Below are 24,112 nucleotides of genomic sequence, written 5' to 3'. Positions count from 1 at the left end.
ACCCTACCTCTTTAAGGAATACCTGGAATAGTATAAAGGAATCCTTCTCCCCCCCCCCCCCCCTTCTAAATTGAATGCACCAATTTGTAAATCGCTCTGGATAAGAGCGTCTGCTAAATGATGTAAATGTAAATGTGGGGGTGCAGAGTAAACTGATGGTGCATGGCCAGATAGAGAAGCGATCACCTGAACAATTACATTGATGGTGATGGTCAGTCATAGTTTTCCATATTATAGCTACATTCCTCTCATCATCCCCATAAATGTAATTTTATAATTTTCATACATATAACATTGTGTGTGTTAAAAAGTGTGTAAGCATGCACTTTTCCCTTTCTGCCACTGCAGACACACATAATACTCAATAAACACATGTATGTGGTGTTGATGAAGAGCTGTATTACATGTTATTACAAAACAGTGGTGGCACATATATTGCATACATCTTCAAGGCGGCATTGAATATCACATGGAAAGTGAAGTAATGTCCTCTGAAGCGTACATCTGACCACATAAATGGAGCAGAGAGGTAATTGTGTTTGTGGGAGGATTTTAATGTGACAAACTAAACCACCAGCAAGGGGCTTCCCAGCACCACAAGGAGACAGTGGGAGCGTGCATGTTAATTTTCACTTCGAGAGGTAATATTGTCATGGCGCGAGCTGCCTGTTGTTGCTTTACAAACAGGGTAACAAAGCATGTAAGAAAGATGGTGGCAGTTCACAGTGAGAGGGATTGCATACATTTCAAGTGACTAGTAGTGTGTTTCATTGCTTGTTTGTATTGATATTGTAGAATATAAAATGGTAATGAAACTTGAAAGTGTAAGGAATAGAGCACTTCCGTGCTGAGCAGCACAGTAATACCAAACATTTCAATCATTGCTAAAAAGACCTGTGACTGGCATTATAGGAGTGCAGTGCATTATTATTGACAACTATACACAGCTGAGGTGTGCCCCTTTGAGCAAAACGTCATGTAAATTATATATTTTCTGTGCAGCATTTCTATATTAATCAGTTGTTTACATTATTATTACTTTCAGTGTATGGGTCATGCTAGTTCTTTTGCAAGAATTTAAAATAATATGCATTGATGTTCAAGATTTTAACAAGTTATGTGAGAGTGAGATAAGGTGACTTTAAAGTGGCTATATCACATAAAACGATCTGATCGTTCAGGAGTATGCCATACACCTGCCGCTACAGTACAGTATGTTAAAGAGCAGACTGCAGAAAACATTACACTCATGTATAACAACATAAGCCAATAAAAAAGGGGTGATAAATGAAATGCAGTAAATCAAAAACATTTAGGGAATTACACTTTTTTTAGTGTTATGTGGGAGACTATACATTAAGATCACTATTAAACAACTGCCACAACCAAAACAGAAATAAAACAGTTACCAAAATAAAAGACAATACAGTACAACATTTACCAAAAACAGATCCTACAAGAAATGATATTTACATCTGAACCTCAAAATGACTTATCTATCCACTATATTGTTATTGCAGCTCAGACTCCTGGGAATGGGCAGTAGTATTGCACTGAGGCAGATGTGTAAAGTCTTAAGGCCAGTCAACATTTAAGAGAGAAAACCCAGTGCTGTAGCATTTTTCCTTGAGTGCATCTGTCCATCTTTTGAAGTCTCCCAGTCTCTCTTGACACCCTTTAAGAGTGTGACAATGTGTTCATCCGTGTTTCTGCCTGTGCCAATGTTCATTCAGATGGGTTCAATGCATTCCCCTGTTCTTCTTTCTGTCCCTGTTCTGATCCCTGGTTTCCTACATTTTTGCTTTCACCCATGTCTGGGTACACCACCACACAGAACTTTTGGCACACGAGGGTCATCTTACCTGGGTGGGAGAAGGAAGTGAGTAACCAAGAGTGAAAGAAGAAAATAAGAGATTTCATATCAATATAATCCCAAAGGTAAAGCATTTTGCACTACAATGAATGGTACAGGTACCGTTTTTTACCACTTAACTAGAACCCAGTGTTTCCTGACCACATGACCTGACCAGGAAGAACTAGGGGTCGTAGTAATGAGCACCATCACTAGTGAATATGGTTTCCATACCGATGAAGGTGTTGAAGCATTGGGGCTTGTTGTCCCAGTAGACCCCCAGGAAGTAGACAGGGACTCCAGTCAGCATGATAGCCATGCCGAGGCCACACACCACGGGCTCAGAGTACAGCGAGAAGATGAGCAGGAAGGCCCAGAACAACAGGTAGATCACTGGCCACACCAGGCTCACCTGAAGACAGGACAGCCAACAATCTATACACAAGCAAACTACACAATCCCATACATGATCAACTTTACACAAACAATGTAATACAAACAAAGTACAGAGTAAACAAAATTGAACAATGCACAGGGGGAACACAACGCATGCTTTGAAAATGATGGCATTGTGCATGTGTCAGCTTGTAACTTGTCATAAACAAGAGTAGACTCATTACTCAATACTGTCCTGATTGCAGTCTAGCATTCTTATCAAAATCATGCTCCTCCCAAAATGTGCAAGAAAGCAATAACCTTGTCCAATAGGATCGAGTGATGGAAGGACAGACATGGAGGGTTTACCTTGATAGGCCGATACAGGTCAGGCTGTTTGATGCGCAGCACAATCTGCCCAGCAACAGTGACCCCATAGAAGAGGTAGTTTATGAAGCCCACATAGTTGATGAGGGTATACATGTCACTGGTGCACAGCATCAGTAGGGTGGATATACACTGTAAAGAAGCGGGGAGGTGGGGCAAAAATCATCCATTCATTTAAAAGTCAAATTAGGCATTAAAGTCTCCAGAGAGATCAGACTACATAGAAAGAGAGTGAACTGGGATGATATGTTTGTAGGAGTGAGAGAGGAAGAGAGATGATGATGTCGGGTAAAGTTAGGACTCACAGTGAATAGCAGGGCTGGGATTGGGGTGCAGCGTTTCACATGAATCATGGCCAGTACCCGGGGGAGATGGCCTTCCCTCGCTCCAGCAAAAAACAGCCTGAATGAGAGAGACCGTGAAGAACAACATTAACACAAAGTCAGCACTGAGATACTGGAAAAACAGTCCTCCCTGTTTTGTTGCTTTTGGACTCACAAAGAATGAGGGAAAAAAACAGTCCATTGAGGTGTAGAAAAACACAGAAACACAGGTGATAACAAATGGGACACAAAGAAATGACAAACCAAGGCAGTGATGGGTAGAGGCACACAGAGGTACAACATATGGAATAAGAAAGGGGAAGAGATGGTGCAGAAAGAACAGGCATCAGAGTGACTAGATGTGATCATTCTGTGGTCTGATATTTCCCCATGTATGAAGGACGCACTACAGACAGGAAACAGGTATGGGGAATGTAAATGACAGACAGTGTGTGTGTGTGTGAGTGTGAGAGAAAGAGAGAGAGATGGGGTGCATAAACTAACCGCGACGAGGTGAAGAGGGAGCCATTGACCCCCCCGAAGGTAGACAGAGCCACAGAGATGGGCATGATCCATGACATCACTCCAAGTAACTTCTCACCAAATGTCTGGGAGAGAGTTTGGAGTGGACAAGGGAGAGAGGAGAGAGGTTCAACAACACACACAAAATATCTACTAACAGACATTTCTGGATGACTTTGAAACTCAAGACCGGTGACTAAAAGCATTTTCTACTGATAACCAGGCTTTAGACCAAGCTGCATGATTCCCAACAACAGCTACTACACAAGGGCAGTGGAATGGGGAGAGCATCTCACCACAGCGACGGCGTTGGAGGCCAGCAGCTCCTGAGGACTCATGGCGGTGACATAGGCGATGTTGGCGAACACGTAAACAAAAGTCACCAGAGGGATGGAGATGAAGATGGCCCGAGGAAGGTTCCTGTTATACAGAAAGAACAGGGTTGAAGAGCTGGGGTTCTGGTGAGGGTGTATTTATGGTGTGAATTACCATCAGATTTGATAACACATGCCTAACAGGCACAGTCTCATCTGTAATACAGAGTTATAGGTATAGATCATGGTTGACTAGGATAACCAGTGCTTGACTTGGACTGAAATAGGTACCGGTACTCATTTTGGGTGCCGGTACAGTATATTTAGGTGCAGGAGCTCCACAATACTTTTGAGCTACTATTCTATAAGCGGTGCAGGAGCTCAAGCAGTATAACAGTTTAGGTGCCGGAACTCCACTCCGGTGAGCTCCTTCTCAAGTCGAGCACTAATGATAACCAGACATGAGACTGGCTAGATTGGGTGTGTACGTAATGCTACCCTGTTGAGACCGTATGCAACTTGTGATTTCGGTCAAGTTGGGGATCTAGCTCACTTGTAGGGGTCGACAAGCTCCTCTGTGACATAGTTGAGGAAGTTCCACCCCCCGTAGGCAAAGGAGCCTTGCAGGAAGGACAGGGCTATCTGGCCAATGTCGTAGGGCTGGAACGTCTCGAATGCATGCGCTGGCTCCAGCCAGTAATATTCCCCTGGGTACACACACACACACACACACAACACAGAGTGGGTGGTGGAATCGTGTGTGTGTGTGTGTGTGTGTGTGTGTGTGTGTGTATGTATGTATGTATGTATGTATGTGTGTGGTCCATGGACATTAAAACCAGTAGATAGTGATAGCGCTGACGTCATCCACGTATTCATATGGAAAACTCCCGATGGCGCATGAAGCCGGAAGTATTTGAATTTGAAGCGTCATATTGCTGAATGGCACCCCAAAAACAAATCACTGAGGATCATGGTGAAAGTGGCCGATACTGCAGCAAAGGATTATGGTCGATGTAGTCGTTTTCATCTGAGAGTCAACCTTAAATGCCTATGGCCTGAGGGAGCGAGCCTCCTCGTAGCCTGTTGGCCCGTGATTTGTCTGTGTCAGCACGTGGTCCTGCGTCACGACAAATGTAGTAGTCAGAATGGATAACTACACTGAACAAAAATATAAAACGCAACATGTAAGGTGTTGGTCCCATGTTTCATGAGCTGAAATAAATCCCAGAAATGTTCTATATGCACAAAAAGCTTATTTAGCTCAAATTTTGTTTACATCTCTGTTAGTGAGCAATTCTCCTTTGCCAAGCTAAACCATCCACCTGACAGGTGTGGCATATCAAGAAGCTGATCAAACAGCATGATCAGTACACAGGTGCACCTTGTGCTTGGGACAATGAAAGGACACTTTAAAATGTGCAGTTTTGTCACACAATGCCACAGTTGTCTCAAGTTGAGGGAGCATGCAATTGGCATGCTGACTGCAGGAATGTCCACCAGAGCAGTTGCCAGATAATTGAATGTTAATTTCTCTACCATAAGCTGCCTCCAACGTCGTTTTAGAGAATTACATCCAACCGGCCTCACAACCGCAGACCCAGTGTAAACACGCCAGCCCAGGACCTCCACATCCGGCTTCTACACCTGCGGGATTGTCTGAGACCAGCCACCCGGACAGCCGATGAAACTGTGGGTATGCACAACCGAAGAATTTCAGCAAAAACAGTCTCGGAAAGCTTGCCGTCCTCACCAGGGTCTCGACCTGATTGCAGTTCGGAGTCGTAACTGACTTCAGTGGGCAAATGCTCACCTTCGATGGCCACTGGCCGCTGGAGAAGTGTGCTCTTCGCGGATGAATCCCGGTTTCAACTGTACCGGGCAGAGGGCAGACAGCGTCTGGGGGGGGGGTGCCTTTAGTGGGGAAAAACGTATTCTGATTGGCTGGGCCTGGCTCCCTAGTGGGTGGGCCTGGCTGCCAAGTGAGTGGGCCTACGCCCTCCAAGGCCCACCCATGGCTGCACCCCTGCCAAGTCATGTGAAATCCATAGATTAGGGCCTAATGAGTTTATTTCAATTGACAGATTTCCTTATATGAAATGTAACTCTGTCAAATCTTTGAAAATTGTTGCATGTTGCGTTTATATTTCTGTTCAGTATAGTTAATTAAATATCCCGATTTGTAGCGAACTTTAAAATGATTACCCGTGGGGGTCGCACTTGATCATAATAAACACATTTTAGAGGCTAAAACAGCAGTCTAAAGAAGTTTTGTTTGGCCATTCTGGCGATTGTTATTTACATAGGCTTTCTAGGGCAGACCAGGGCTTTTGGAACCGCTAGGTTGCTACGCAGTAGCCGACCAGCAGAGCTCGTGACTTCACGCTCCAGACAGGACACTGGGGGCCTGGTTTGGTCAGGGATTATGAGTGGGATGAAGAGGTATGGGGACTTTAATCCCCTCTCTCACATAGGGGCAATGCAAATCCTGCGGGAAGCACAAGATAACAGTATTGTGGTGTTCTGGCACTATATGTTTATAAAGCCATAATTCCCCCTCTCACATCTTGGGGATTATTCCTGAGTGTATCAAAGGTTCTGGGTGAATAACAGAGATTAGACAAGTTTCTCAATCTTCTAGTGGCCTCAGACACTTTGTCCAGCAGGGGGAGACAGAGATTAAGACCGTAAAGTATGTGTCAGTGGGACCGATAGCAGAGTTTGTAAACCCCGAGGCGCAACATTGCAAGACTTCCGGGAACGACACGTTTTAATTTTTGTGAAAAACAACTTTGTCGAAGGAGTGCCTTTGATTTGACGGCCTGTACATGGGCAGTTCGGCACGAGACGACCGTTAGACCCGATGCCGTGTTTCTACGCATGAGTTTAGCTAGCCAAAGTCGCCATGACTTCTCCTACAAGTGTGATCAAGGATTTATATTGGAGAAGCAGTTTTAGCCTATCTCCATACTGTACTGTCTTTGCCGATAGTCTACGTACAGTAGGCCTATCCTGTAGCCATCCCTGTGACTTTGTAATGAATGATGAAACAAATCAACAGTTACAGATCAGAATCAAAATCGGAGAGACCGAGTCTACCTTTGCAGATCTGCACAAAGCCCATGATGATGATAAGACCCAGGGCCAGCAGCTTCCCAGTAGTGAAGACATCCTGAACACGAGTGGCCCAGCGCACACTGGAGCAGTTCACCCACGTCAGCAACACTGGGACAAAAGGAGGAATAGTCACATCACACATCATAGCATACAGCAACATATCACACATGGAATACAGTAACACTGTACTAGATTGGGTAATATGTAAGTGAGTAAGTGAGAACAGAAGAAAACAAAATAGACCTACAAATATACCTCAAGTCGCAAACTCAGCGAAGAGAGACAGGAGGGCCAGTAATCAGGCTGAAGTAAACAAAGCACTCCAAAAAAACTAAGTAAGGCGGCATGCATGTTCTCTGAGGCTCTCACATAGACAGACAGCAGCCAGGAAGCGGAGGCCACTCTCTGGGGGGAAGCAGGAGGGGAATAGGGGCTGCAGGACGTAGTTGGAGAAGGTGAGGGCGATGACTGCCTGGTTGGTGGGGTAGATCACCAACACCGCGATCCACAGACGCAGGAACCTGGGAGAGGTAGGTAGGGAGGGGAAGAGTCGGAGAGTCACACATCAAACACCTCACTCACGGCTATCAATGTCTACATTTCTGATGTAGCGCAAAAACCTGTCAGAATGCTTGAGATACTGTATGTGAGGAAAATAAACACCAGTGCTCATTAGAGGACAGTGGGAACACAAAGAACCAATTAGCAGACATGCCAAGCATGACAGTAGACTATTCAATAATATGGGCTGGTGAATTATGTGTACAATAAAGGGCAGACATTAACAAAACTAGGTTAATGACATGAAGAAATGGTGGGGGACAAAAGGATGGTACTGTACTGCTTTCCCTCACCCGGCAAGTCCTCCAAATATGTCCTTGACATACGAGTAGTCTCCTCCAGACTTGGGGATGGTAACGCCCAGCTCGGCATAGCAGAGTGCACCAATGGCTGTGATCACTCCGGTGACAATCCACACGATGAGAGCCAGCCCCACAGAGCTGGCATTCTCCAGAACGCCCTTTGGGCTCACAAAGATCCCTGAGCCGATGATGTTACCTGAGACCCAGACAAAGAGACGGGGAGGGTAAAGAGGAGAGTGGAAAATGCTGCATCAATCTTTCAAAAGTGGAGGGTAATATTACACAACATTGACTAGGGCCGACATGTTCTCTTTGGCTGACAAACAAGTGGAGTGCGGACTGGAACGGAAAGTGAGAGTTTCCTGTCACTTAGTCCACAGCTTCCTGTTTAGTGGCCAAGTAAGAACAACATCATGGGGCCAACTTCTCATACTGTATAACTCACTTTCCTCTACCTCTTCTCATTTACATCAGTCTCAACACACAGCAACGACATCTTCAGACTACTTGTTGTGACTCAGAAACATAAGATCAGGATGATCATTTTGGGGTCTGGGATAATACAGTAGCACAAACAGGGCAGCAGGGGAAAACAACCAACTGCTGAATGTAATCAGGCTCAGGAACAGACCGCTGACCGTCAAGTTTTCCCCCAGGCTTATCTGACCTACCCCTTCACCACAAAGTCCCCCCAGGAAGTAAGCTCCCAGTTAGACTCAGACTGCAAAAGTAATTCTAAAAAGATTAGCTCTATGTGCAGAGAAAATGTTGTTGTTTAGAAGTATCTGATTCTACAGCTATTCAGCACTGGTCTGGCTCTCGAACCCTGTTCCTGGAGAGCTATACCGTCCTGTAGGTTTTCACGTCAACCCTAATCTAGCGCACCTGATTCTAATATTAGCTGGTTGATAAGCTGAATCAGGTTAATAACAACGGAGGTTGGAGCGAAAGCCTACAGGAGGCTAGCTCAACAGGAACAGGATTGAAGAGCCCTGGGCCCGGTTACATAAAACATCTTAAGTATTTCCTTAAAGGGTGCAATGTGGATTTACCTCACTATATCACTATTGGATTAGCTAGCTGACTCTCCCTCTGAAGGCCTCTCCTTAGCTCCTCTTTGACTTTGGTCATGTAGTGTTCTGTGGGTTCCTGCCTATGCTAGACTAATTGTTCTCTGGCTTACTTCTTAGCTATGTAGACCGTGGTGGTTGGCTAGCTAGGCTAATTAGCTGGTTAGGGTAGCTAGCAGGCTAAAATAACTAACTTTAGCTGGCTGGATAAGATAACTGGATATACCGGTAACACTACAGTGGGGAAAAAAAGTATTTAGTCTGCCAACAATTGTGCAAGTTCTCCCACTTAAAAAGATGAGAGAGGCCTGTAATTTTCATCATAGGTACACGTCAACTATGACAGACAAAATGAGGGAAAAAAATTAAGAAAATCACATTGTAGGATTTTTAATGATTTTATTTGCAAATTATGGTGGAAAATAAGTATTTGGTCACCTACAAACAAGCAAGATTTCTGGCTCTCACAGACCTGTAACTTCTTCTTTAAGAGGCTCCTCTGTCCTCCACTCGTTACCTGTATTAATGGCACCTGTTTGAACTTGTTATCAGTATAAAAGACACCTGTCCACAACCTCAAACAGTCACACTCCAAACTCCACTATGGCCAAGACCAAAGAGCTGTCAAAGGACACCAGAAACAAAATTGTAGACCTGCACCAGGCTGGGAAGACTGAATCTGCAATAGGTAAGCAGCTTGGTTTGAAGAAATCAACTGTGGGAGCAATTATTAGGAAATGGAAGACCACTGATAATCTCCCTCGATCTGGGTCAATAACAAAAGTTTCTCAATACTTTGTTATATACCCTTTGTTGGCAATGACACAGGTCAAACGTTTTCTGTAAGTCTTCACAAGGTTTTCACACACTGTTGCTGGTATTTTGGCCCATTCCTCCATGCAGATCTCCTCTAGAGCAGTGATGTTTTGGGGCTGTCGCTGGGCAACACGGCCTTTCAACTCCCTCCAAAGATGTTCTATGGGGTTGAGATCTGGAGACTGGCTAGGCCACTCCAGGACCTTGAAATGCTTCTTACGAAGCCACTCCTTTGTTGCCAGGGTGGTGTGTTTGGGATCATTGTCATGCTGAAAGACCCAGCCATGTTTCATCTTCAATGCCCTTGCTGATGGAAGGAGGTTTTCACTCAAAATCTCACGATACATGGCCCCATTCATTCTTTCCTTTACACGGATCAGTCGTCCTGGTCCCTTTGCAGAAAAACAGCCCCAAAGCATGATGTTTCCACCCCCATGCTTCACAGTAGGTATGGTGTTCTTTGGATGCAACTCAGCATTCTTTGTCCTCCAAACACGACGAGATGAGTTTTTACCAAAAAGTTCTATTTTGGTTTCATCTGACCATATGACATTCTCCCAATCCTCTTCTGGATCATCCAAATGCACTCTAGCAAACTTCAGACGGGCCTGGACATGTACTGGCTTAAGCAGGGGGACACGTCTGGCACTGCAGGATTTGAGTCCCTGGCGGCGTAGTGTGTTACTGATGGTAGGCTTTGTTACTTTGGTCCCAGCTCTCTGCAGGTCATTCACTAGGTCCCCCCGTGTGGTTCTGGGATTTTTGCTCACCGTTCTTGTGATCATTTTGACCCCACGGGGTGAGATCTTGCGTGGAGCCACAGATCGAGGGAGAATATCAGTGGTCTTGTATGTCTTCCATTTCCTAATAATTGCTCCCACAGTTGATTTCTTCAAACCAAGCTGCTTACCTATTGCAGATTCAGTCTTCCCAGCCTGGTGCAGGACTACAATTTTGTTTCTGGTGTCCTTTGACAGCTCTTTGGCCTTGGCCATAGTGGAGTTTGGAGTGTGACTGTTTGAGGTTGTGGACAGGTGTCTTTTATACTGATAACAAGTTCAAACAGGTGCCATTAATACAGGTAACGAGTGGAGGACAGAGGAGCCTCTTAAAGAAGAAGTTACAGGTCTGTGAGAGCCAGAAATCTTGCTTGTTTGTAGGTGACCAAATACTTATTTTCCACCATAATTTGCAAATAAATTCATAAAAAATCCTACAATGTGATTTTCTGGAGAAAAAAAATCTAAATTTGTCTGTCATAGTTGACGTGTACCTATGATGAAATTACAGGCCTCTCTCATCTTTTTAAGTGGGAGAACTTGCTAAATTGGTGGCTGACTAAATACTTTTTTTCCACCACTGTACTTGATAACTGGTTAGACGGCATTATGCATTTCCAAAACGTTGGTTTACTTTAATGTAGCTGGAAGCTAGGTTCTGATAGTATCTGGCTGACTCACGCAGTGCTAACGTAACGTTAGCAGCTTGTAGGGCTAACATTAGCAGGCTAGTTGGCTAGCAAATTTGTAACAAAAAAATCCTAAAGTATTTGCTTGTAAGTTGGCTGAAAATTAAATTGAAACCAATAGTCATGAGTGAAATTGATTTGGTTTAATTTTTAGTTATGTTATTACTGTTGGAGTTTACATTATAGAGAATAGGCTGCCTTGCCGCATCCTCCATATTAAGTCACCCCACAAATGTTTTTTTCCGGCATGACTTCGGCATTCTTTGGAATGCTGATCAGTTTTATTTAATAACTCCAAAAATGTAAAAGGTGAGGTGTAACTTTGCATTGGGACGTTTGATGCGTATTCTAATGCAAATCCATGTTACATGTGGTTACGTTTATGCTACATACCCTTTAAGGGTTTACCTTAAAGCTGCAATATGCACGTTTTTGGGTGACCCTACCAAATTCACATAGAAATATGAGTTATAGATATGTCACTCGTTGAAAGCAAGTCTAAGAAGCAGTAGGTCTGTTCTATGTGCGCAATTTCTGCATAGTACACCTTTAAAGATGCACTACTATGCAGAAATCGCGCCTCCATTTCCAGGTTGCAGAAATTTGAATAGTTCGCCTAATATCAGTTTGTGACAAAATAAGCAAGTACAGTGCATTCAGACCCCTTGACTTTCTCCACATTTTGTTACGTTAGCCTTATTCTAAAATGGATTACATTCATTTTTTTCCTCAATCTACACACAATACCCCTTAATGACAAAGCGAAAACAGGTTTTTAGAAATGTTTGCAAATGTATTAAAAATAAAAACCAGAAATACCTTATTTACATAAGTATTCAGACCCTTTGCTATGAGACTCAAAATTGAACTCCAGTGCATCCCGTTTCCAATGAGCATCCTTGAGATGTTTCTACAACTTGGCGTCCATCTGTGGTAAATTCAATTGATTGGACATGATTTGGAAAGGTACACACCTGTCTATATAAAAAGTCCCACAGTTGACAGTGCATGTCAGAGCAAAAACCAAGCCATGAGCTCGAAGGAATTGTCTGTAGAGCTCCGAGACAGGATTGTGTCGAGGCACAGAACTGAGGAAGGGTACCAAACAGCATTGAAGGTCCCCAAGAACACAGTGGCCTCCATCATTCTTAAATGGGATAAGTTTGGAACCACCAAGACTCTTCCTAGAGTTGGCCGCCCGGCCAAACTGAGCAATCGGGGAAGAAGGGCCTTGGTCAGGGAGGTGACGAAGAACCCGATGATGGTCACTCTGACAGAGGTCTAGAGTTCCTCTGTGGAGATGGTAGAACCTTCCAGAAGGACAACCATCTCTGCAGCACTCCACCAATCAGGCCTTTATGGTAGAGTGGCCAGACGGAAGCCACTCCTCAGTAAAAGGCACATGTCAGCCTGCTTGGAGTTTGCCAAAAGGCACCTAAAGGATTCTGACCATGAGAAACAAGATTCTCTGGTCTGATGAAACCAAGATTGAACTCTTTGGCTTGAATGCCAAGCATCATGTCGGGAGGAAACCTGGCACCATTCCTACGGTGAAGCATGGTGGTGGCAGCATCATGCTGTGGGGATGTTTTTCAGCGGCAGGGACTGGGAGACTAGTCAGGATCGAGGGAAAGATGAACGGAGCAAAGTACAGAGAGATTCCTGATGAAAACCTGCTCCAGAGCGCTCAGGACCTCAGACTGGGGCGAAGGTTCACCTTCCAACAGGACAACGACCCTAAGCACACAGCCAAGACAATGCAGGAGTGGCTTCGGGATAAGTCTCTGAATGTCCTTGAGTGGCCCAGCCAGAGCCCGGACTTGAACCTGATCGAACATCTCTGGAGAGACCTGAAAATAGCTGTGCAGTGACGCTCCCCATCCAACCTGACAGAGCTTGAGAGGATCTGCAGAGAAGAAAGGGAGAAACTCCCCAAATACAGGTGTGCCAAGCTTGAAGCATCATACCTAAGTCTGAAAAATTGACTGTGCCCATAAAATGTATATAGTATGTATAAGCTGGAAGTAAAAGCCTAAGCCTTGTTGTTCACTAGTTTACTCAAATTAGGGGAGGGGTGGTTGGGTTTGAAAGTAATAAAGGATTTTTTAAAATCACATTCCCAGTGGGTCAGTAGTTTACATACCATCAATTAGTATTTGGTAGCATTGCCTTTAAATTGTTTAACTTGGGTCAAACGTGTCGGGTAGCCTTCCACAAGCTTCCCACAATAAGTTGGGTGAATTTTGGCCCAATCCTTCTGACAGAGTTGGTTTAACTGAGTCAGGTCTGTAGACCTCTTTGCTCGCACACGCTTTTTCAGTTCTGCACACACATTTTCTATAGGATTGAGGTCAGGGCTTTGTGATGGCCACTCCAATACCTTGACTTTGTTGTCCTTAAGCCATTTTGCCACAACTTTGGAAGTATGCTTGGGGTCATTGTCCATTTGTAAGACCCATTTGCGACCAAGCTTTAACTTCCTGACTGATGTCTTGACATGTTGCTTCAATATATCCACATAACTTTTCTTTCCTCATGATGCCATCTATTTTGTGAAGTGCACCAGTCCCTCCTGCAGCAAAACACCCCCACAGCATGATGCTGCCACCCCCGTTCTTCACGGTTGGGATGGTGTTCTTCGGCTTGCAAGCAGCCCCCTTTTTCCTCCAAACATAACGATGGTCATTATGGCCAAACAGTTATATTTTTGTTTCATCAGACCAGAGGACATTTCTTCAAAAAGTACGATCTTTGTCCCCATGTGCAGTTGCAAACCGTAGTCTGGCTTTTTTATGGCGGTTTTGGAGCAGTGGCTTCTTCCTTGCTGAGCGGCCTTTCAGGTTATGTCGATATAGGACTCGTTTTACTGGGGATATAGATACTTTTGTACCTGTTTCCTCCAGCATCTTCACAAGGACCTTTGCTGTTGTTCTGGGATTGATTTGCATTTTTCGCACCAAAGTACGTTAATCTCTAGGGGACACGTCTCCTTCCTGAGCGGTATGATGGCTGCGTGGTCCCATGGTGTTTATACTTGCGTACTATTGTTTGTACAGATGAACGTGGTACCTTCTGGCGTTTGGAAATTGCTCCCAAGGAGGAACCAGACTTGTGGAGGTCTAAAAAAAATGTCTGAGGTCTTGGCTGATTTCTTTTGATTTTCCCATGCTGTCACTTTTGTTGCCAGCGGTTTTTGGCTGTGTGTTGATTTATTTTGAGGGGACAGCAAATTTACACTGTTATACAAGCTGTACACTCACTACTTTACATTGTAGCAAAGTTGTCAAATGAAAAGATATACTCAAATATTTACAAAAATGTGAGGGGTGTACTCACTTTTGTGAGATACTGTATATACAGTGGGGAGAACAAGTTTTTGATACACTGCCGATTTTGCATGTTTTCCTACTTACAAAGCATGTAGAGGTCTGTAATTTTTTATCATAGGTACACTTCAACTGTGAGAGACTGAATCTAAAAACAAAAATCCTGAAAATCACATTGTATGATTTTTTAAGTAATTAATTTGCATTTTATTGCATGACATAAGTATTTGATACATCAGAAAAGCAGAACTTAATATTTGGCACAGAAACCTATGTTTGCAATTACAGAGATCATATGTTTCCTGTAGGTCTTGACCAGGTTTGCACACACTGCAGCAGGGATTTTGGCCCACTCCTCCATACAGACCTTCTCCAGGTCCTTCAGGTGTCGGGACTGTCGCTGGGCAATACAGACTTTCAGCTCCCTCCAAAGATGTTCTATTGGGTTCAGGTCTGGAGACTGGCTAGGCCACTCCAGGACCTTGAGATGCTTCTTACGGTGCCACTCCTTAGTTGCCCTGGCTGTGTGTTTCGGGTCGTTGTCATGCTGGAAGACCCAGCCACGACCCATCTTCAATGCTCTTACTGAGGGAAGGAGGTTGTTGGCCAAGATCTCGCGATACATGGCCCCATTTATCCTCCCCTCAATACGGTGCAGTCGTCCTGTGCCCTTTGCAGAAAAGCATCCCCAAAGAATGATGTTTCCACCTCCATGCTTCACGGTTGGGATGGTGTTCTTGGGGTTGTCATCCTTCTTCTTCCTCCAAACACGGCGAGTGGAGTTTAGACCAAAAAGCTCTATTTTTGTCTCATCAGACCACATGACCTTCTCCCATTCCTCCTCTGGATCATCCAGATGGTCATTGGCAAACTTCAGACAGGCCTGGACATGCGCTGGCTTGAGCAGGGGGACCTTGCGTGCGCTGCAGGATTTTAATCCATGACGGCGTAGTGTGTTACTAATGGTTTTCTTTGAGAATGTGGTCCCAGCTCTCTTCAGGTCATTGACCAGGTCCTGCCGTGTAGTTCTGGGCTGATCCCTCACCTTCCTCATGATCATTGATGCCCCACGAGGTGAGATCTTGCATGGAGCCCCAGACCGAGGGTGATTGACCGTCATCTTGAACTTCTTCCATTTTCTAATAATTGCGCCAACAGTTGTTGCCTTCTCACCAAGCTGCTTGCCTATTGTCCTGTAGCCCATCCCAGCCTTGTGTAGGTCTACAATTTTATCCCTGATGTCCTTACACAGCTCTCTGGTCTTGGCCATTGTGGAGAGGTTGGAGTCTGTTTGATTGAGTGTGTGGACAGGTGTCTTTTATACAGGTAACGAGTTCAAACAGGTGCAGTTAATACAGGTAATGAGTGGAGAACAGGAGGGCTTCTTAAAGAAAAACTAACAGGTCTGTGAGAGCCGGAATTCTTACTGGTTGGTAGGTGATCAAATACTTATGTCATGCAATAAAATGCAAATTAATTACTTAAAAATCATACAAATGTGATTTTCTGGATTTTTGTTTTAGATTCCGTCTCTCACAGTTGAAGTGTACCTATGATAAAAATTACAGACCTCTACATGCTTTGTAAGTAGGAAAACCTGCAAAATCGGCAGTGTATCAAATACTTGTTCTCCCCACTGATAGATATTAATATTTTATAGATGTTATTAGCAACTTCTGGGGTAACTAGCTAGCTTTACCTTGGTAATGTTACCTAGCTAGCACCAATGCCACTAAAATTAGCCTGAAACAAATTACCAATAGAAACTGCAGTCATTTTCAATATTCTTAGCAATGATTTAGGAATCCATGTGAGTAAGTATTAGCTAGGTAGCCACTTGAACTTCAGTTCATGAAAATAACTAGCTAGCCAGCTACTTAACCCGGTTGCCCAAAGCTAACGTTATAAGCAGCCAGTAAACTTCATCTGGCTGGTGAGGCTTGACCAGACCGGGTTATGTGTTGTGAAAATAGCTACAATAAGGATTAGCCACAATAGTGGAATTCACGGTTTGCCTTCAAAATAAAAGTATTTGATCCCCTGCTGATTTTGTACTTTTGACCACAGACAAAGACATGATCAGTCTATAATTTTAATGGTAGGTTTATTTGAACAGTGAGAGACAGAATAATAACAAAACAAATCCAGAAAAACACATGTCAAAAATGTTATAAATGTATTTGTATTTTAATGAGGGAAATAAGTAGTTGACCCCTCTGCAAAACATGACTTAGTACTTGGTGGCAATCAGAGGTCAGACGTTGGCCACCAGGTTTGCACACATCTCAGGAGGGATTTTGTCCCACTCCTCTTCTCCAAGTCATTAAGGTTGAGGCTGACGTTTGGCAACTCGGACCTTCAGCTCCCTCCACAGATTTTCTATGGGATTAAGGTCTGGAGAACTGGCTAGGCCACTCCAGGACCTTAATGTGCTTCTTCTTGAGCCACTCCTTTGTTGCCTTGGCCGTGTGTTTTGGGTCATTGTCATGCTGGAATACCCATCCACGACCCATTTTCAATGCCCTGGCTGAGGGAAGGAGGTTCTCACCCAAGATTTGACGGTACATGGCCCCGTCCATCGTCCCTTTGATGCGGTGAAGTTGTCCTGTCCCCTTAGCAGAAAAACACCCCCAAAGCATAATGTTTCCACCTCCATGTTTGACGGTGGGGATGGTGTTCTTGGGGTCATAAGCAGCATTCCTCCTCCTCCAAACACGGCGAGTTGAGTTGATGCCAAAGAGCTCGAATTTGGTCTCATCTGACCACAACACTTTCACCCAGTTCTCCTCTGAATCATTCAGATGTTCATTGGCAATCTTCAGACGGGCCAGTATATGTGCTTTCTTGAGCAGGGGGACCTTGCGGGCGCTGCAGGATTTCAGTCCTTCACGGCGTAGTGTGTTACCAATTGTTTTCTTGGTGACGATGGTCCCAGCTGCCTTGAGATCATTGACAAGATCCTCCCGTGTAGTTCTGGGCTGATTCCTCACCGTTCTCATGATCATTGCAACTCCACGAGGTGAGATCTTGCATGGAGCCCCAGGCTGAGGGAGATTGACAGTTATTTTGTGTTTCTTCCATTTGCAAATAATCGCACCAACTGTTGTCACCTTCTCACTAAGCTGCTTGGCGATGGTCTTGTAGCCCATTCCAGCCTTGTGTAGGTCTACAATCTTGTCCCTGACATCCTTGGAGAGCTCTTTGGTCTTGGCCATGGTGGAGAGTTTGGAATCTGATTGATTGATTGCTTCTGTGGACAGCTGTCTTTTATACAGGTAACAAACTGAGATTAGGAGCACTCCCTTTAAGAGTGTGCTCCTAATCTCAGCACGTTACCTGTATAAAAGACACCTGGGAGCCAGAAATCGTTCTGATTTAGAGGGTTCAAATACTTATTTCCCTCATTAAAATGCAAATCAATTTATAACATTTTTTACATGCGTTTTTCTGGATTTTTTTTTTGTTATTCTGTCTCTCACTGTTCAAATAAACCTACCATTAAAATTATAGACTGATCATTATTTTGTCAGTGGGCAAACGTACAAAATCAGGGGATCTAATACTTTTTTCCCCTCACTGTAAATGGGGTGTCAGTCTACTCAGTACCAAGAGCTTTTTTCCCCAACATCCTCCTCAGAGTTCAGACTCCAAAACTTCCAGGTTGTATTGTTTTTCCTCTGGAATTGTGTTCAATACACATAGTAGCGTGACTGGTACAATAAATGTGGCTCAATTTACAGTGGTTTCAGAGTCCCGCAATAAGAGCTACGACACTAATGTTATATGGGTGTCACTGAGAAGACTGATATCCCATGTAAATTATCCATAATCCATAGGTAAGGGTGTACAGTGAAATAAATATGCCCCCAATGCAATTCTAAAGTCTAATACATCCAGTGTGATTTCAGATTTGTCAAATTAACAAATTATTTTATTTTACATGGGAAATTAATATTATAATGTGCACATAATTAATAACTTTTGCCATTAATGCAAACTTGTGTTATTTTGTTGAGAAAGTATTTATCAAATAAATGCATGATTATTGATTTTTTTTTTATCACACAATTTAGCTCTGTCCCTCAGTCTACCCTCAACCCCGTCACACCAACCAAACTCCGCCAATAAAAATGGTCAGTCCACCCTTATGTGCCATCATTAACAGGAAGTGACATCATTCAACAATTTTGAACTGCATGGTACAGTAACAGGCAAGTAATCACATTATTTTATATCTGTATTTTGTTGTTTTTTAAAGTCAGGTGGGGATCGTCGAGCTGACCAACTCAACCCCATTACATGAAATAAAGATGGAAAACTAGTACTTATAAAATTATACTTGAACCCATAAAAATATACAATCTATTAATGTAATGCACACCATGTGGTCTCCTGTTCTTCACCACATGAGGAGCAGAGGCCATTTTGACCAAAAAAAACTCAACCCCGTCACAGGTTTCATTGTAAGGGGGTTGTAAACCTGTGACCAGGGTTGAGTTATTTACATGATTTATGAATATTGCATCTAAACAAATGAATTATTCAATATATTATACATTATATTGTTTATATTCACTTACGAAACAAGCTGTAATGTGTTCCGTGTGAACAAAAAATATATTTTAAGGCTGGTAGCCTACTGTTAGGAGAGTTGAGCAAGGCTCATAATTTCAGTTGTTCCTTTAAGTCGCTCTAGGTCCTAAATTACTCAAGGATTATAGTGTATACATGTATATATTCTAAGAATCTTTGATTTAATGTTATCCAATGAAACATCTAGGGAATGATGGCACCCACATCAGCAGCAGAAAGACAAAGGCAGTGTCGAGCACGTCAAAATGCTGACCCAGAAGAAAGGGAACAATACCTTGAGAGAGAGTGTCAGAGATGGAAAAGAAATGTTGAGGCAGGGAAAAATAAAAAGATCAGTGATTTAAGTGAGAGAGACCAGCGTCAGAAGCGTAAACAATGGAGAACAGCATACAAAAGAAGCAAGGAGAGGAAAGGAGCACTGAAGAACTTGACCACTCCTCCACAAAGTCCAGATCATGTTCCAGAGCAATCCCACAGCCAGGATTTGAGTCAAGCCATGGAAAAGGGGCTCCTGATGGTGTGGGAGAAACGTTGAAGAGAACGGCGGACAGGTTGGTGGCTAAGGGCCGTGATTTCAGTGATGCACAGGAGCTTTACAAAGCCCTCCATGAGACAAACACGTCAGTGAAGCTGTTCTTTGTAAAGAGTGGCGATGTTGAACGTGCGATGGAGATGATGCCAAGCCCGATAAAAGCGGTGCCCTCCACCTTGAGAATACACCAGGTCATCACCCTTGCTCCTGGTGAGCTGATGTCAGCTGCCTTTGTTCAACAAAGAGGGACCTAAACTGTATATGCTTTAACACACAGCACTTCAGTTTCAGGCAGAATGTCCTGGCTGCTCCAGAACAGCCAGCCAATGAGAAAAATCCACAACCTGTGGACGAAATCCAGTGGGGAAATCCAGGTCTTCTTGGGCAGTGGTGTGTAGTGGAATATGATGATGACCTTTATCCAGGCATCATCCTCGGCACGGATGAAATTAGTGTACAAGTTAAATGTATGCATCGTGTAGGACCAAACAGATTATTCTGGCCTTCGAGACGACATCCACTGGTATCAGTTTGATGAAGTCCTTGAGATGATTCCACCCCCACAGCGTGTGACATCCTGCCACGTTGAGGTTGAGAGAGATGTGTGGGCCAGACTCTCAGGAAGAAAACCATGAATGAATGAATATGGTGCTCCTGAGAAGATGATAGTCATGCTGACACTAGTGCTGTAGTTACAGCTGTTCTAGTATTCTAAATGCCCTTGGAAAATGTTCCTACAGTTTGATGACACATTGAACTTTTCTGATGAAATCTGTTAAACGTTATTTATTACCCTAATGCCTGATGTGTTTTTATTTGTTTCGATATTTACTGCAGTTTGGTTAATAAAACCCAGATTATTCTTGTCACCGTGATCTGTTTCACCTGTCTTTGTGATTGTCTCCACCCCCCTCCAGGTGTCACCCATCTTCCCCAGTGTATTTATATCTGTGTTCTCTGTTTGTCTGTTGCCAGTATGTTTTGTTTCGTCAAACCTACCAGCGGTTTTCTCCTTGCGCCTGTCTTTCTCAAGTACCTGTTTTCTAGTTTTCCCAGTTTTGACCATTCTGCCTGCTCTGAGCCTGCCTGCCTACCTTTTGGACTCTGATCTGGATTACTGACCTCTGCCTGCCCTTGACCTGTCGTTTGCCTGCCCCCTGTTTTTGTAATAAACGTTTGTTACTTCGACACTGTCTGCATCTTCTCCTGAAATGTGATAATTCTAAATATATCTAAATGTCCTTATTACATGGTTGCATGCAATGTTTTGGGGTAAGTCTTGGAGGGATTTTGATAGTATACTAAACTAATTTATATGGAAACCGATGTGTCTCTTCAACCCTGTAACCCTAGTCTCAACACCATCACATTACATGTACGTCATTTAGCAGACGCTCTTATCCAGAGCGACTTACAGTTAGTGAATAGATATATATTTTATTTTTTATACTGGCCCCCCGTGGGAATCGAACCCACAACCCTGGCGTTGCAAACGCCATGCTCTATCAACTGAGCTACATCCCTGCCGGCCATTCCCTCCCCTACCCTGGACGACGCTGGGCCAATTGTGCGCCGCCCATGAGTCTCCACATGACAATATTTGTTAAATAAAATGGCAAAAATGAATAAATATTTTTTCTGAGCTCAGTCTGAAATGTTAAGGACAATCCCAAGAAGATTAGATTTATTAAAATTCTGAATTAAAAGCATTTTTTTATTTAAATGATGAGCCCGCTGACACAATGTGTCTATTTCAGGGTTTAATATAGCAAATTTGAGATTTACATACATTTTATATGTATAATAATTGAATTGGTTTGGAGGACACATGAGCATTTGGTAAATGTTGATTTTATAACAAGTATCTTTTATAAACATCCATATTGTCTAACGAGGTTGAAGATAAATGGTGTCCATGTCAGACAAAAATTGACAATAATAAAGGGCTTTAATGCCTGAGGTGGGAAAATATGTTTTCTTGAAGGTTTAATATGTACTGGGTGTTCAGTATTGCGGGGTGTTCAGAAAATGCATGTATTCTAGTAAAAACAAAAAGGCTATTTAAAAAAATACATTACCGCAGCCCAATAATTAACTATTTACATTGATATCTGAATGAAGCAGTTAAGAGATATTATGGGCACCCTTAACTTTCACTTAATTAAGGGGGGAATTCACCTTAAATTTTGTGCAACCGATTTAAAGTTAAGGAAAATTAAGGGAAAAGATAAGGTGGAAATTAATTTAAGGTGTTTTATGCAACCGGACTCTGGTCTAGACTATCTTATAGAACTGAGTATGGGCGGCAGGTAGCTTAGTGGGTAAGAGCGTTGTGGCAGTAACCGAAAGGTCGCTGGTTCTAATCCCCGAGCCAACTAGGTGAAAAATCTGTCGATGTGCCCTTGAGCAAGGCACTTAACCCTAATTGCTCCTGTAAGTCGCTCTGGATAAGAGCGTCTGCTAAATGACGTAAATGTAACATGAGTGAGGTTATTATCTTGTCTTGTTGCAGGAGATTTGCAGCATGCTTATTGTGAATGGTGCGGCCCGGGCCACTATGCTGATGATTTTAAGTGCAGCTGGTGCACAGGCCAAGCATTATTGAGATTACTTTTTATTGACTTCCTCTGCATGTGGGTGGGATGTATGCTGCTCCGTGACAGCCATTTTTGAACAAATCCACATACCAGTTAAATAGACAACACACACAAGCACATAATGTGGATTTTCTTGCAATCACAGGAAACTTTCATAAGGAGGTAGTCTGGCCAGTAAAAAATAACGTACAGACTGAAAAACGTAAGTTTTTGAAGACTAGTTCAGATCAGCTGCAAAATTAGCACTGTTTGTGCAATCTGTTAAAGGTTATTTACTCTGCTAGGTTCTGCTAAAAAAATCCATGTGGACCATACATTTCATTTCAATCTATCAGGTTGGATTTTAGGTGGACACACCCATACCTACATTGAGGAAGACATTATACATAGCATGAACATAATAATGACTTACCCACAATAATTCCACATGCGCTGACAAGGCCAATGTCCTTCTTCAGGGTCACTCTTCCCGAGGCTTCTTTAGTGGATTCGGAGGAGGGCGTATCCCCATCTGCGGATGCATTGCCCCGCTGCCTAGGACCGTCGGTCATCTCGTCTCCAAGATTACTTTTGTTGGATGAAAAGCGCAGGTGCAGTGCAACCTAGCTCTGTTTGGTGTTACCTTTACTAACGGAGAACAAAAATAGTTAATCACAGCAAAACTATTAGTGTCAAAGTTATCTTCGATGCCGTAAAAAAAAGAAACATAGCCCGTGGCACAAAGAATGTGATCCGGGGTGGGCTCCTGGACTAGGCTAAACACACATTTCCAAAGAGTAATTGTGTGCGTGTCAGAATTTTCTCTAGTCAACTAATACAAAAATGTAAGCGCTCAGACTGATGAAGCGTGCAATATCCCGCCCAGTAGCGTTTCCCTGCCAGTCGAATAGTGTGCGGGCTACACTGAGATTACTGCTATTATTAGAAACAACTACATCGCTTCATAAATAATTCAAAGGAGCGCTGCGACCAGCCAGCCCCACCTGCGTAAAGGAGGCGCAAAATCACCAACTAGTAGTAATAGGCTTTGTAGAGGAAGTAGGCCACTGAAGATAATCTTGTAGGCCTACTATACACACCAGCTGGTCGAGCACATTGAAATAACAACGGCAAACTGGCAATGGCAAGCAATTTACAGTAGGCTATATCAGTAAACGACATATTTCCAAAAACGCATACTGTGTGACAGATTAATAAAATTCCTGTTGCCTATAACAATACTTGTTATTTTCATTTGCCCCGAAAGTTATGTCAAAAAAATGAATGCATGATATAGCCTAGCAGGGGCGGAACTTTGGTTTTAGAAGTGGGGGGGACATATTATTATTATTTTTTTTTTTATCCAGTAGGACAAACACTCCAAACAGCCTACCCCGACCGCTCTGAGGCGTCCGCATGGTCCTAAAGCACACCTTTTTTATTTTTATTTTTATTTTATTTTTTTATTTTATTTCACCTTTATTTAACCAGGTAAGCCAGTTGAGAACAAGTTCTCATTTACAACTGCGACCTGGCCAAGATAAAGCAAAGCAGTGCGATAAAAACAACACAGAGTTACATATGGGGTAAAAAATATAAAGTCAAAAATACAACAGAAAATATATATACAGTGGGGGAAAAAAGTATTTAGTCAGCCACCAATTGTGCAAGTCCTCCCACTTAAAAAGATGAGAGAGGCCTGTAATTGTCATCATAGGTACTCGTCAACTATGACAGACAAAATGAGAAAAAAAAATCCAGAATATCACATTGTAGGATTTTTAATGAATTTATTTGCAAATTATGGTGGAAAATAACTATTTGGTCAATAACAAAAGTTTCTCAATACTTTGTTATATACCCTTTGTTGGCAAAGACACAGGTCAAACGTTTTCTGTAAGTCTTCACAAGGTTTTCACACACTGTTGCTGGTATTTTTGGCCCATTCCTCCATGCAGATCTCCTCTAGAGCAGTGAT

The 24,112-nt window shown here is 43.1% G+C and overlaps 1 protein-coding gene across 1 annotated transcript; it reads right to left on the bottom strand.

Moving 5' to 3' along the window:
• Positions 1 to 541: 541 nt before the first annotated feature.
• Positions 542 to 22,758, bottom strand: LOC311098768 (large neutral amino acids transporter small subunit 2-like). The gene is made up of 11 exons (XM_084139332.1): positions 22,568 to 22,758; positions 7,745 to 7,949; positions 7,260 to 7,411; positions 6,873 to 6,998; positions 4,327 to 4,480; positions 3,756 to 3,879; positions 3,442 to 3,545; positions 2,920 to 3,016; positions 2,597 to 2,746; positions 2,087 to 2,264; positions 542 to 1,862 (listed from the first exon to the last, which is right to left on the bottom strand). The coding sequence occupies exons 1-11, from the start codon at positions 22,704 to 22,706 to the stop codon at positions 1,726 to 1,728; spliced, it is 1,566 nt and encodes a 521-aa protein (XP_083995458.1). The 5' UTR covers positions 22,707 to 22,758; the 3' UTR covers positions 542 to 1,725.
• Positions 22,759 to 24,112: the final 1,354 nt, after the last annotated feature.

The sequence above is a fragment of the Coregonus lavaretus genome (assembly GCF_964263955.1).
Source record: "Coregonus lavaretus genome assembly, chromosome: 23".
Classification (NCBI taxonomy): Eukaryota; Metazoa; Chordata; class Actinopteri; order Salmoniformes; family Salmonidae; genus Coregonus; species Coregonus lavaretus.
Note: the sequence above shows the minus strand (reverse complement) of the source record. Positions and strands in the feature narration are given on the sequence as shown.

What these genes read in the sequence shown, in the direction of transcription:
- LOC311098768 (XM_084139332.1), bottom strand. Translation starts at nt 22,706, where the DNA reads ATGACCGACGGTCCTAGGCAGCGGGGCAATGCATCCGCAGATGGGGAT. An exon ending in GAGCTTGTCGACCCCTACAA is followed by an intron (nt 3,880 to 4,326) that starts GTGAGCTAGATC and finishes TCTGTATAACAG; the next exon opens with GAACCTTCCTCGGGCCATCT. An exon ending in TCCCAGCCCTGCTATTCACT is followed by an intron (nt 2,747 to 2,919) that starts GTGAGTCCTAAC and finishes GCTTCTTTACAG; the next exon opens with TGTATATCCACCCTACTGAT.